General features: G+C 61.6%; 1 protein-coding gene across 1 annotated transcript; it reads right to left on the bottom strand.

The window, feature by feature from the left end:
- Positions 1–64: 64 nt before the first annotated feature.
- LOC116629178 (kin of IRRE-like protein 1) lies at positions 65–9,758 on the bottom strand (the record flags this gene model as incomplete). The annotated part of the gene is made up of 6 exons (XM_032399477.1): positions 9,740–9,758; positions 9,099–9,248; positions 7,468–7,617; positions 3,007–3,164; positions 1,157–1,307; positions 65–170 (listed from the first exon to the last, which is right to left on the bottom strand). Coding segments are annotated over exons 1-6 (734 nt in total), but the record flags the coding sequence as incomplete, so codon positions are not given.
- Positions 9,759–12,234: the final 2,476 nt, after the last annotated feature.

The following is a 12,234-nucleotide window of genomic DNA, read 5'->3' as shown; positions in this document are numbered from 1 at the left end:
GCCCCCCCTGCACCCCGGCACCCCCCACTCCAGGCGCAGGGTGCTCCCAGCCCCCCCCTTGCACCTGTAGCCCAGGATCTCGGGGTTGGCTGCGGCCTGGCAGGTGAAGACGACGCGCTCGCCCTCTTGCACTGTCTGTGGCTCAGTGGACAGGGTCACCGTGGGAGGGTCTGCAAAGCAGGGGACAGGAAGGGTCTTTTCTGTCCCCCGGGTTTCTTTCTCCTCCTAACACACACACCCAGCCCTCTCCCTGTGCACAGATCTGGGAATTGGAGTCTGTAGTGAAGCAGCTCCAAAAGAGAAGCCATCTTCCTCCCGTTACCCCACGGAGCCTCCAGGGGGCCGGCTAGGGGGCCGGGACCCAGGCTGCTGCAGCAGAGATGATCAGCGGATGTCATGGTGCACTGTGGCCATGAGGCGTCAGCGTGGCCTCGCGTGGCTCACGGAAAGGGATGGGGGCGGGGCATCTCCAGCCCCTGCCCAGCTCCCTCCCTTTTCTGGGTGGAGGGGCTGTAAGGAGCATCCCCTGAGTAGCAGGCTCCATCCTGGCCGCTCGGACGCGCTCTCTCTCTCTCTCTTTCTCTCTCTCTCTCTCTCTCTCTCTCTCTCTCTCTCTCGTTTAGGTGCTCCCACAGCCCCGACAGACAGGAACAGGTCCCAAGTCCCTCCTCTGAGCCCCATGGGATTAGATGTATTTCAGAATTTGGAGTTTTTAAATTTTAGAAAGGTGCTGGTGTGCACAGACCATTTACTATGAAAGACCCCCAGCAGGGTCTGGGCAACAGCTCACAGTGACACATGGGTCAAGTAAGAGACCGTGGGGAACCTTATTCACGTTTTGCCAGTAAATCAGTTTCAGTTTGGAATTTCAGAGAAGAGATCGTGGGCCTGTATTTTATTTTCTTCCACTATATAGAATTGGGAACTGAGGGTCAGAGAGATTAAGTCGCAGCCGAAGTCACAGGCTGGATTAGACGCAGGAGGTGCCCCCCCCAGCCCCCGGGGCCCGCGGCCCCTGGGCACTCCAACCAGGGGATCCAAGAGCATCTGCCCTGGGGCCCCGGGGGATCTGCATTCGGGGCTTCTCCGAGGGCGCCCCACACTCCCTTCCTCAGCCCACCCCTCCCTCCAGCTCCGCTGCAGGACCCCTGCTCACGGTGCACGTCGAGCTCGATGGAAGTCTCCTTGCCAGTCGGGGTGGCCTCGTTCACGCTGCGGCAGGTGAAGACACGCCCAATGTCCAGGTCTGTGGGGTTAATGAGCAACTGGCTGATGGTGGTCTCCCTCTTCCCATCCTTCAGCAGTTCCTGGGGTGGGACAAGTGGGGGACGGGGTCAAGCTAGAAGCCCCCTGCACTGCAACCAGGATGACCGGGCCCAGAGACAGGCTTGTGTCGGAGGGGCATATGAACTTTAACCGGAAGTGCGGCCCTCCCCACCCCACCCCCAGCCCCAGCGTCCTCCCCCAGGTCGGCTTTGGTTTGGTTTTTAATTAATACACTTTATTTTTTAGAGTTTTAAGTGTACAGAAAAACTGAACAGAAAATGCAGCGAGTTCCCATCCACCCTCCTCCCAGACCCCACGGTTTCCTCTAATGAACATGACACACAACGGACGGACCCGTGTGCACAGTTTCCCCGGGAGCCCACTCTGTGCGTGCTACCGTTCCCCGTGGCTCTGAGCCCCATTCCTGGGATTTTGTGAGTGCAGCACCAGTCCCTGTTCTGCACTGCCGTTGTGGCCCTCCCGGCCCGTCTGTCCTGCTCTGCTCTGGGCACACGCAGCCTCGCCCCGTGGGCCCTGTGCGTGAGCGCGTGGGCGCAGGGGCTCTCCTGCCAGACCGTGAGCCCCTGGGGGCAGGAAGGGCTCACAGCCTGTCTCACGGTGGCCAACCTGAGGCCCCTGAATGTGGTCGCAGGACCCCGTGAGCTGTCTGCCATATTCCAGCTGTGCCAGGGAAGCCCCGCTGCTCGTCTGAGGGAGGCCCTGCGCCCTGACAGCAGGACACCTGTGCTGGACGGGAGCAGGGCCAGCGCCGTGCAGGGCCGCCGGCTCCCCCCGCTGCTCGGCCAGGACCTGCCGTCGTTAGAAAACGGGAGCAGGAACGTGGACGACAAATGGCCATTAACAAATCAGCTCGTTTGGTTGCCAAAACATTTCAAAATATGTAGTCCTACAGGAGAAAAATTACAGATGTCTTGGTGGTAAAAGGTTAAGCACCCTGAGGCCAAACTGTCCTGGGTCGAATGGGGAAACTAAGGCCAGAGAGCAGGGACCTGTGCGAGGTCACGCAGCCTGCCAAGGGCCCAGCTAATCGGGTTCTGCCTGGCACTGCTCTCCGAGGCACACGGGCGCAGGTCCCCCCGGCACCTAGCGAAGGGCTGGGCCCACCTGTACGTTGGCCCACCCGGCCATGGGGATGCTCACTCCAGCTCCGCCCAGAACATCGCCCGATGGCTTCTCTGTCGCAGCTTCCTCGTCTGTACGACCTACACGGGAGCCCTGCCTCCTCAGCTGCTTCGCTGCGCCAACCAGAGGCTGAAGGACGAAGCCGGAGGTGCTCGACGCAGCACAGCCGAGCAAACCCCAGCTGTGCCGCACGCAAGCTGTGTGACCTTGGGCGAGGCATCAACCTCTCTGACCCTCAGTGTCCCTCTTTGTCGAGTTGGAAGGAACACCTGCCTTATCCAACTCCCTTGACAATTAAGAGGGACTGTCCGTTAGGAGCCTAGCATGCACAGTGCCTGGTACACAGTAGGTGCTTACTGCAGCTGCTATGAGCATTACCCTTAGTCCCTGCTAGCCACCGAATGCGCCGTGAACCTGGGAGCTCCCTCCTCTTCGGATCCCTGCCTTCCCAGCTACACGATGGATGAGAGGCTTGGACCAGACAACCTACAAGCTCTCCTGTCACATCTGTGTCCCCCGAGTCTGGGTCAGGCCCATGTGGGAATGAGAGGCGACCTGGGATGGGGCCGAGGGGTCTGGGGGAGCCGCAGGTCTCACCGTGCTGGCCACAGCGCCCTCCTGCTGCGTCCCATCCCGGAACCAGATGATGGTGGCGGCCGGCTTGGCGTTGAAAGCTCGGCACGTGAGGTTGTGGGGGGTGCCTGCTTGCAGCAGAATCACAGGGCCGCCGTCGATCCTGGTGTCCTCTGGGGGGACTGCGGGGCGAGCAGAGCCTCAGTCAGGGTGTGGCCAGCTCCGCCCTGGCGCCCACAGCCCCTGCCCCTGGCGGCATCCCTCCTGCGGCACGGCTGCTCCGTGGAGGGCTGTGGCCACCTTAACTTGCAATCACTGTAGCTGTTGGTCCTGGGGGGGCTTCACCCCAGGCCACCAGCACAGCCCGCCCGCCCCCACCTAGTTCTTTCCCAGCCCAGCTGGCGGGTGAGGGAGCGTGGCCACAAACGGGGAAGAGCTGGGGTCTCCAGGACTGGAGTGCCGCTCACACCCCGGGGGCCTGGCTCGGGAGGAGCGTCCTCCTCTATTCCGTCCTGTACGCCCCTGTGCCCTGGGCCAGCCCCGGGAGCCGGTCCACTACAGCCACTTCCCAAATGGACTCCCTGCCCCCAGTGCCCCCGGCCGACACATCCATCACCGCGGGCAGGTTGGTTATTTTCTCCAGCGCAGCCAAGACTGTGCCACGGCCCCGCTCAGACACCTCTGAGGGCTACGAAGTGCCGCAAGCCCCTCAGCCCTGCACTTTCTCGCGTCCTCACCTCCGCTGTCCCTTTCCGGGCCTGCTGCACGGGCCCTCCCGCCACAGCCGGCCCCACAGGGGCTCCCAGGCAGGTGCTCTGAGCTCCTAACTGACCTTGTGTTGGGGTCACTTGGGATGACTGCCCGGGCCCCCTTCCCAGCCAAGGCCGCTGTCCCCGGCTCCCTGGATTTCTACTGTCTCCAGGGCCCAGAGGTGGTCACCGTAGGCTCCTGCTACCCGCTTGAGGGACTAAATGGGTCAGATTTCTGATGCCAAGCAATAGGAGGCCTCTTCCTGTCCTATCCTCACGGGCTCCTAAAGGCTCAGGCGATCAGATTACACGTTCCTTGAAGGTAGGGCTGCTTCTTTCTCTGAAAGCCCGAGGTCTAGCCGAGCTGGGTTGACAGCAGGTCCTCGGGGATACTGACTGAATGAATGAACGGGGGATTGAAGAGACAGAGGCAGGATTTCGATTATCATCGTTCTGGTGCACCCCGTTGTCATCAGGCCAGCAATGGGAAAGGGCTTTGTTTGCCTCTGGGAAGACCCAGAGGGGGCTCTGTGAGACAACCCCGAGAGCAGACGTGGGAGGCCCACAGAGCCTCGCAGTGCGCCGGGCTGCCCCGGAGCGTGGGAAATGCCGGTCCTGAGCTGCCGTTTCCACTGGAAGGGAACCACCTGCAGCCCGTCTGTGTTCCGCTCAACTCGTGCATGCAGAGGGGTAGTTGCCAAGCAGGCTGCCCTGATTTTAAACCCTGGCACGTCTGTTTACCTGTTGTGTGATCTTGGGTGAGGCCCTCAGGTCAGAGTCTGTTTCTTCCACAGGGACGTAGCAGGACCTAACCAGGGGGCCCTGGTGAAGGTCAGCGGGGGTGCTGCGTATGGACTACAGTGTGCAGGCCCGTGTGACGCCTGGGCTGTGTTTGCTCAGCTGCTCAGACGAGAGCCAGCAGCGCCCCCAGTTCCTGGCCGGCAGATTAGCCACTGAGTCCCCGGCTCCTCTTTGCTTGCTGCTCTACCTGGTCCGCCTGTCAGACGGTGCTCTGGGTCTCCTGGTCTGTGTGGGCCCCTCTGAGGTCACACCTGCTGTCTCACCCAGGAAGGACGTCCTGGATGGGCAGAGGTCCTGCCCATCTGCGGGGGACACCGTGTCCTGGGTCAGAGGGAAGGCTTCTCCTCCCATCGGCTCTCCCTTCCCTAGAACGCTGGCCCTTTCCCCTCGTTCAGGCAAGACCGTCCATCTGTCGCCTCTGTCGCTAACCCATCTTTCTCTCTGTTTCTGGGGCAAAGGAGAATAAGGCCATTGAAGTGTCTGCTCCACTATCAGAGGGTGCGTGTTCGTGTGGATGCTTGTTTATGAACAAATTATTATGATCTGTGACAAATCTGTATTTCAATATGCACATGTGTCTGTGGCCTCAGTTTCCTTGTTTGTAAAATTTTAAAAATAACATTGACAGCTCTTCCCCAGAGGTGATGCTGTGAAGTTGAAATGAGATCCCAGACGTGCAGCCGGTAAGCTGTGATGTGATCCGGTGTTTCTGCCGTTCGTGGAATGCTGACCAAAGGGCCCAAGTACCACGCGTACCTGATTGCATTGGAAGCTCACCACAAAATGTACTTCATTAATCCTTTCGTGGTAAATACCATGGACCCCAATTGGCAGACAAGGTCCCTGAGGCTCAGAGAGGTTAAGAAATGTGCTCGGAGGCAGGAGAGTGAGTTAAGCGGCAGGGCCGGGGGGGACCAGGCCCCCCCGGCCCTGGAGCCGCGCCCCTCCCCGCGGCACTCGGGGGGGCTGTAGGCCTGCAAGCGGACGCCGCGTCTGCATCTGTGTCTGCAGGGGAGCGGAAGGCCGCCGCTCAGTCCCGCCGCAGGGAGAAGGAAAGCCTGGCCTGGGGTGGGGGCGGGGAGACCACCAAGGGCTGTGGCTGCAGATGAGGGGTCTACCAGGCACTGGACGCAGCCCACTCTCGACTCTGCCCTGCCCAGTCTCCGGGCTCCGGCGCCGTGAGCGAAGGTGTACGTAACCAGGTGAGCAGGGAGCATTCGAGACACAGCCTGTCTTCTTGGCCTGCATGCGGCTGCAGGTGGCAGGGCGTCTGGGAGAGCGATGAGCAAGCACGAACCTCTCACCTCTTTTCCTCTTGGGGCCTGTCCCTGCCCCTCATGCCCCCCAAATCCCCCTCAGTGGCTTGCAAGCTTTTAAACAAGGTACTCCTCCACCTAGGGTCCCCATTGATATTCTCCTCTTCCAGGAAGCCTTCCTTAAATGAACCAAGCCACTGGATGCCATTATAAGCCCCATTCCTGCAATACCTAGGGGTTTAGCTGGCCTTTTTTTCATCTTTATTTCTCTGTCTCTGGAGGTCTGGGGCAGGAGAGGGAAGGGAGTACCAGGGGCTCCTTGTTAGGATGGGAGTTCTCCAGGTCAGAAGCAGTACCTCCAGAACCCACAACCGAGGCCGTTAGGGAGGGAAAAGACGGACGGACTCCCCAGAATCTCGTGACTCCCTTAGATGGCCCGGGCTGGCGCGGGCTCACACACACCCCAGGAGGGACGGGAAGTGCAGTCATGGCGCCCCACGCCCATCCCTGGCGGCCACCTGACTCCCTCCCTAACCTCAGCCCTGTGCCTTGCTCAGCAGACAGGAAGAGCGAGCCCCCCGCCAGGCTAGAGCCCTAGCCTGGGCCTTGACCCCCTGACACTTCAGTGCCCAAGCTCTCGCGGTTCACAGCTCCCTGGGCAGGAGCAGCAAAGCAGCTGAGAAAAGGCTGATACCACCTTACCGATGAGCAAACTGATACCCAGGGGTCATGACCTCTTCAGGGTCACAGCGCCAAAATGGCCCTGGGCTCCTGACTCCCAGCTCCCAGTCCAGCCCTTCCCTGACACAAGGATGACTTCCTGTCACCTTCTCACTCCCACCCTCCCCCCAGATAAAATCTTCCTGTGTCCAAGCTCACGGTCTCTGCTCCTCTCCCCCCATCCCTTCCAGGGGCGTTCCCAGGTCACAGATTTCAGGCAAAGGGATGGAAAAGAGGGAGCAGGACAGATCAAATGAAGGCAGGAGAAAGGAACGGGACAGCATGGAGGACAAAAGGAAGAGGGAGGGTCATGGGCAGAAGGAAGCAGAGCAGAGGCCGAGGCCAGGGAGGGCACCAGGATGGAGGGAGCTCCTGCAGGGTCCAGTCCCCTCATTCCGCAAATGGCCCCGGTGTTCTCACAGAGGGACATCTGCTTGGCGCCAGCAGGACACAGCCCACCACCCCAGTTCTCAGCCCTCGGGTCTTGTTCCTTCCGGTCTTGCTCCTTGGCTCCCAGAAGGGCCTCCAGGGCAACCTCAGTGCCCAGGGAGGGAAGGAGTGGTGAAGGGCAGTAGGGGTTGAGTGAGGAGGAAAAGGAGCCCCCGGGGCAGCTGCTGGGACTGGGGCAGCAGAGGGGGAGGACGGGAGAAGTTCCCTCACTGACAAGCCTGGGCCAGGAGTGGATGCATCTCCAGCACCCCAACTGCTCTGCCCTGGGGGAGCCTCGTGTCCCGCAGGCAGAGCCCAATCCAGCTGGGCACAGAAGATGCCAGGCCTCGTGCACCCGTGGTCCCGCCAGGGGGGCCCACGTGCCCGCTTCACCCTCTTCTACTGGACTTGGCTTTGGAAGAAGTTTAGAGAAGGATCTGGGGGACAGTGGGGACAGGCCTGAGGCCAGGAAGAAGTGAGGAGTCAAGGGGACAGGAGGGAAAGAGCGAGAGGAGGGGCTGGGGCATTACTGAGCACGGTGAGCTTGGCCCGCCGCGAGCGCAGGGCGGCCTCCGTGGCCTGGCACTCGTAGGAGGCGTCGTCAGACAGCTCGGCGTCCGTGATCTCCAGGTTGTACTGCCCGGCATCCGCAGAGCCCACGACCCGGTACCGCGGCCAGGCTGCAGGGACACAAAGGGCGAGGGAGGTGAGCCCCGCCCCAGCCTGGGAACGGGCCTGGGACCCAGCCCAGACCGCCCTGCCCGCCAGGCTTCTCTCTCTCCCCAGGTCTCATCCCCTCGCCCCATGGCGGGGGCTGCGTCCCGCCCAGGCCACCTCTCCTCCCTCCTCCCTGGCCTGGGACCCCGTCCGCAGTCCCAGGTGTGACACCCCGATGTCACAACGTCCTACAGTGAGTCTGGGGGCCCTGCAGCAGGAGCGACAGGGAGACAGAAGGGGGAGAGGAGCAGAAATCTCTGGAGCTGTTTGCAGACAAACGTCTCTCATAATAATAGGAAAGGAAGAGGAAAAAAGCCAAGAGAAAAGAGAGGGGGAGGGCATGTGGGCGCTGGAAATATAGGGCATCGCAGCACAGACGGGGTTCCCTGGGGCCGGGGGGGGGGGAGCCAAGGCAGGCCACGGCCTCGCCGTACTCGCGACGCGGGGGACGGATGAGGCAGGTCCTGCCCCTGAAGGAGCCCCTGACCCACGCGGTCCCTGGAGAAGCCACGGCTGTGGCAGGTGGGCCTCTGAGCCTCTGGCCCCCTCTGGCTCAGCCTCCCCTGCCCTCCCCTGCAGGCTCGCACCCCCTCCCCTGTCCCCCTCTCCCGGGCTCCCCACCGGCTCCCTCCCATTATCTCCCTCTGCCCAGGGGTTATCGATCCTTCTCACTCCATATCTATTGATCTCTCTCTCCCAGTTTCTCTTTCTTTCTATCATCAATAGATCCACTAGCCCATCTCTTTCCTCTACACGGACAAATTTCCCCTACCTGTGCTAATATGCAGAACCCACAGCAAATAATTTTAAGCCCTGGACAACAGAAAGAATAAAAATACACAGCCCCTCCTGGGCTTTCGGCATTACACTGCTTTCAGGCCCGCCGTGGCTTTTCACAAAACACCATCTCTCATTTGGCTCAACACTCACGAACGCCGTGCACAGGCCCGTGATGACTACAGCTCTCTTACACAGTGGTGCACGAAGACCAGAGAGGTGCAGCGGCTTTCCTAAGTAGCCCCGCTCACAGCTCCAGAACCCGGGGGCTTCCCCCTCAGCACGGCCAGGAGGCCTTCCCAAAAGTCCCTTTACTTGTTCTGGAATACAGGAGGTCGTTCGTCCGTCCTGGTTGACTGGATCGCTAGGTAGCCTCAGCGCGGGCTGTGTGCACAGCGCCTGAGACAGGCTTCTTGGATGAACACGTGCGTGAGCGCCCGGGCTGAGGTTACAAGGGGCTTCCGGCCTCGGAGCAGACGTGGCCTGGGCTGGGGCAGGAGGGAGTCTGGAGCTCAGGAGGAGGGGGCGAGGCTGCCCGCACTCAAATGGGAGAGGGGAGGCTGGAGCACGGAGAGGGAGCGCAGTGAGGAGCGCGGTGAGGAGCTAGGTGAGGGCGCCGGGCCGGGAGCAGGACAGTGGATGCCAGGCCGGTGGGCAGCCCACTCACCTTTGAGGCCCTGGCCCATGCCCAGCGCCAGGCCATCCTTGGTCCATTGCACGATGCCCGAGTAGTTGAGCAGCACGCAGGGGAGCACGGCCCGCTGTCCCGCCACCACAGTCTGGTCGGCCGGCTCCTGGCTGAAACGGGTCTGGGTCCCTGGCAAAGCCAAGCCGGCACTGGGTAAGGACGTGCAGGAGGGAAGGGGCTCCACCAAGGGGCCACCCTCCCAGGCGCCCACCCCGCCCTCCTGTCCCTGCCCCACTTCAGCCCAGCCCCTTCCCGCCAAGATGCCACGTGCCCGCCCTGGATTCCTTCCTCCCCCCTGGCCCAGGGGAACGGGTTTCAGGAGTGGAGGCGCTCAGCAATCAGAGAGAGCGGCGCAGTGTTATATAAAGGCTTGAGATGGGGCTCGTGCCACGCTCTCGTGCCACAGACAGGACACCGAGGCCCGGGGGGTGAGTGTGAGTGAGGGGCAGAGTGCGGATTCAGAGCCTGAGCCTCGGCCCTCCAGGCCCCAGTCCTGTTCCGCCACCCGCCGCCTCACCCCCACCCCTGTTCCCAGCTGCTGCATCCATGACCAAAGCTGCTGGTCGTGCACCACCCCTGCAATCCCGGGGCATGAATATGCACCGCACCCCTGCCCGCACGTGTCACGCGAGCCGCCATGAGGTAGCACACATGGGCCGCCACGCAGGGACAGCCCCCCACGACGTGCCCAGTGGGCACACAGGGCAGATTCCCCGGGCAAGCACCTCACATGGGTGAACACCGGCTTCCCGGGGCTCCGAGTGCCACCAGCAAACCCCGGAGCCCACTTCTTGGCACACCCGCCGCGTCCCGCACGTCTGCCCCTCGCCCCCGAGCTCCGGGGCACGCGTGCGCACACACGGACACACTGGCCCGCGCCCCGCCGCCCACGCGGTGGGAGCCAGGCGTGCGTGTGACTTTGCTCGTCCCTCCCTCCGGCTGCTGAACCACACATGCCAGCCCGGCTGGCAGCCCGGCCGGGAGCGTTTGATTAGAGAGCTGCAGAGTAATTGCCTTTAATTGTGGAGCCTAAATGGAGCAGGGAATTGGACTGTGGCTGCCCCAACCCCCGGCCCCCACCCCCAGCGAGCCAGCCCTGGTCCCGCGGGTGGGGCAGGCTGTGGGAAGGGGGGAGGTGGCAAAGGGAGAGGTCTGGGGCTTCCTAGCTTCGTCCCCAATCTGTCACACCGCTGTGACCGAAATCAGCTTTGCCCACAGCTCAGGGGACTCCTCCCTCTTCTTTCCCTCTCCAGCTCCCACGTCTCTGCAGAGACCACAATCCCCAAATCCAACCCTTTTCACAATGTCTCTGATGCTCCATCACTCCAGTGTGTAAGCAGAGGGAACTTGTCCCCCCCTTCTGAGACCTCCCTCTAAGCCACCAGAGACAGGCCCCAGGTCTTGTCGCCTCCCTTCTGTCTCCTCCTCCCGCTCCATGTCTCCCCTTCTTTCCAAACTGGCCCCACATTCCCTTCTTCCAGGAAGCCCTCCTGGATTGATCCCTTAGCTCCTCGGACAGACACAGCTTGTCCCATCTCCCAGTCCTGCCGTCACAGCTCTATCCATGCATTTCCTGTCCCAGACTCTAAGAGTTTATGCCCGTGTTTTTATCATGGGGTAGAATGCAGCAGGTGAAGGGAGGTGTTTGCCTTGTCCGTTCTAACAGAAGAGGAGCTTCTCCCCTAAAGCCAAGGGCCATGCGATCTCCTCCCTCTGAGTCTCCCTGGACATCTGACGTCCACGTTGTCTGCTGCACACAAAGGGGACCAAGAGAGGGGGCAGGGCTGGGAATGACGGCCAGCGTATGATTTGATACACGAGGCAGGCTCTTCCCTCTCGGTTAACTGTACAAATCCAGGAAGTTAGTGACCCCCAACTCTGCTGACCTGGCCGCCGTCTGTGGCTCCCAGAGAAGCCAAGGGTGAGGTTCACCCACATTTCCAGGGACTCCAGCGGCAGGTGCCGGGATCCTGGGGGAGGGGTGGGTCAGGTGAGCAGCCAGCATTGTTAATTCAGGCATTGCCCTCATTATTATTCAAATGTATTCATATCCTTGCGCATTCTCCAGGGCAGCTCCACACTGCAAGCTCCCCACATGCGCGTTTGTCCTTCCCATGGCCCCGGAGCCCAAGTCAAGGGCTTGGGAGTGGGGTGGCCCGTTACCCCGGCCCAGAGATGGGACTCGTATTCACGGCTTTCCTGAGCGTGGAAATGGGACCCGGACACCCTGCTCTGCCGGCGAAGTCTCCAGCAAACACTGAGAAGCTGCTCTTTGTCCACGGGGAGCGAGCGGGCAGGATGGGGGGAGCCCTTGTGGTCAGAGTCAGAGATGGGGAGCGGGCAGGACGGAGGCGCACTGCAGCTTCCCCAGCCCGCTCGCCTGTGCGTGACGGGTCTGCACAAGGACCGCGGGGCCCTTTCAGGGGCACAGGTGTAGGAGCAGACTTAGGTTTGCATAATGCCTCTGCCGCTTCCTAACCGTGACCTTGGCCAAGTCCCTCTCGGAGCCTCCCTTCCTCACTGGTACTGCGGGCTGTGATAATGCCCCCCTCCCGGGTTCCCTGGAGGCTAAGGGGATGAGGGGTGTGACCGGCCTGCTACACACCCTTGTCTGAGCTCACTAACTGGCAACTATGGCCCTTATTTGTCCCGGGCAGCTAGATGGTTAGAGGCGCCCCTGGAAACCCGAGCAAGGACATGACAGAGAAGGCAGTGGCCATCGAGACGACGTGGAAGCAATGACTGAAGAGTCCAGAGAGGAGGGAAAACGAAGAGGTCTCGGGAATCGTACTCGATGGGAAGGCCCCTAGATCCTGACCCTGCAAAAATCACAAGCGAGTCTTCCCGCCCCCCCCCCCACAGCCCCTGCAGTCAAGACCGTGCCTGAGACAGGCTCCACTCCCCTCTGCACACCCCAGGCTTCTGTCCCCCTTCCAGGGCCTTGCACAGCCCGTTCCGGGGGTGGGGGGCGCGGTGGGGAGACACTGTTGCCCCCACTCCCTCGGGATTCGAAGAGTTACTTCCTCTGGGAAGTCTTCCTGGACTTCCCATGAGCCCTGAGAGCCCCTTTTACTCACTTCTTACCTCTGCGATCGTATGGCCCCCGCGGCACTGC

Source organism: Phoca vitulina, unplaced genomic scaffold (genome assembly GCF_004348235.1).
Source record: "Phoca vitulina isolate PV1807 unplaced genomic scaffold, GSC_HSeal_1.0 scaffold341, whole genome shotgun sequence".
NCBI lineage: Eukaryota > Metazoa > Chordata > Mammalia > Carnivora > Phocidae > Phoca > Phoca vitulina.
The sequence above is the reverse complement of the archived record's forward strand: the minus strand, read 5'-3'. Positions and strand labels throughout refer to the sequence as shown.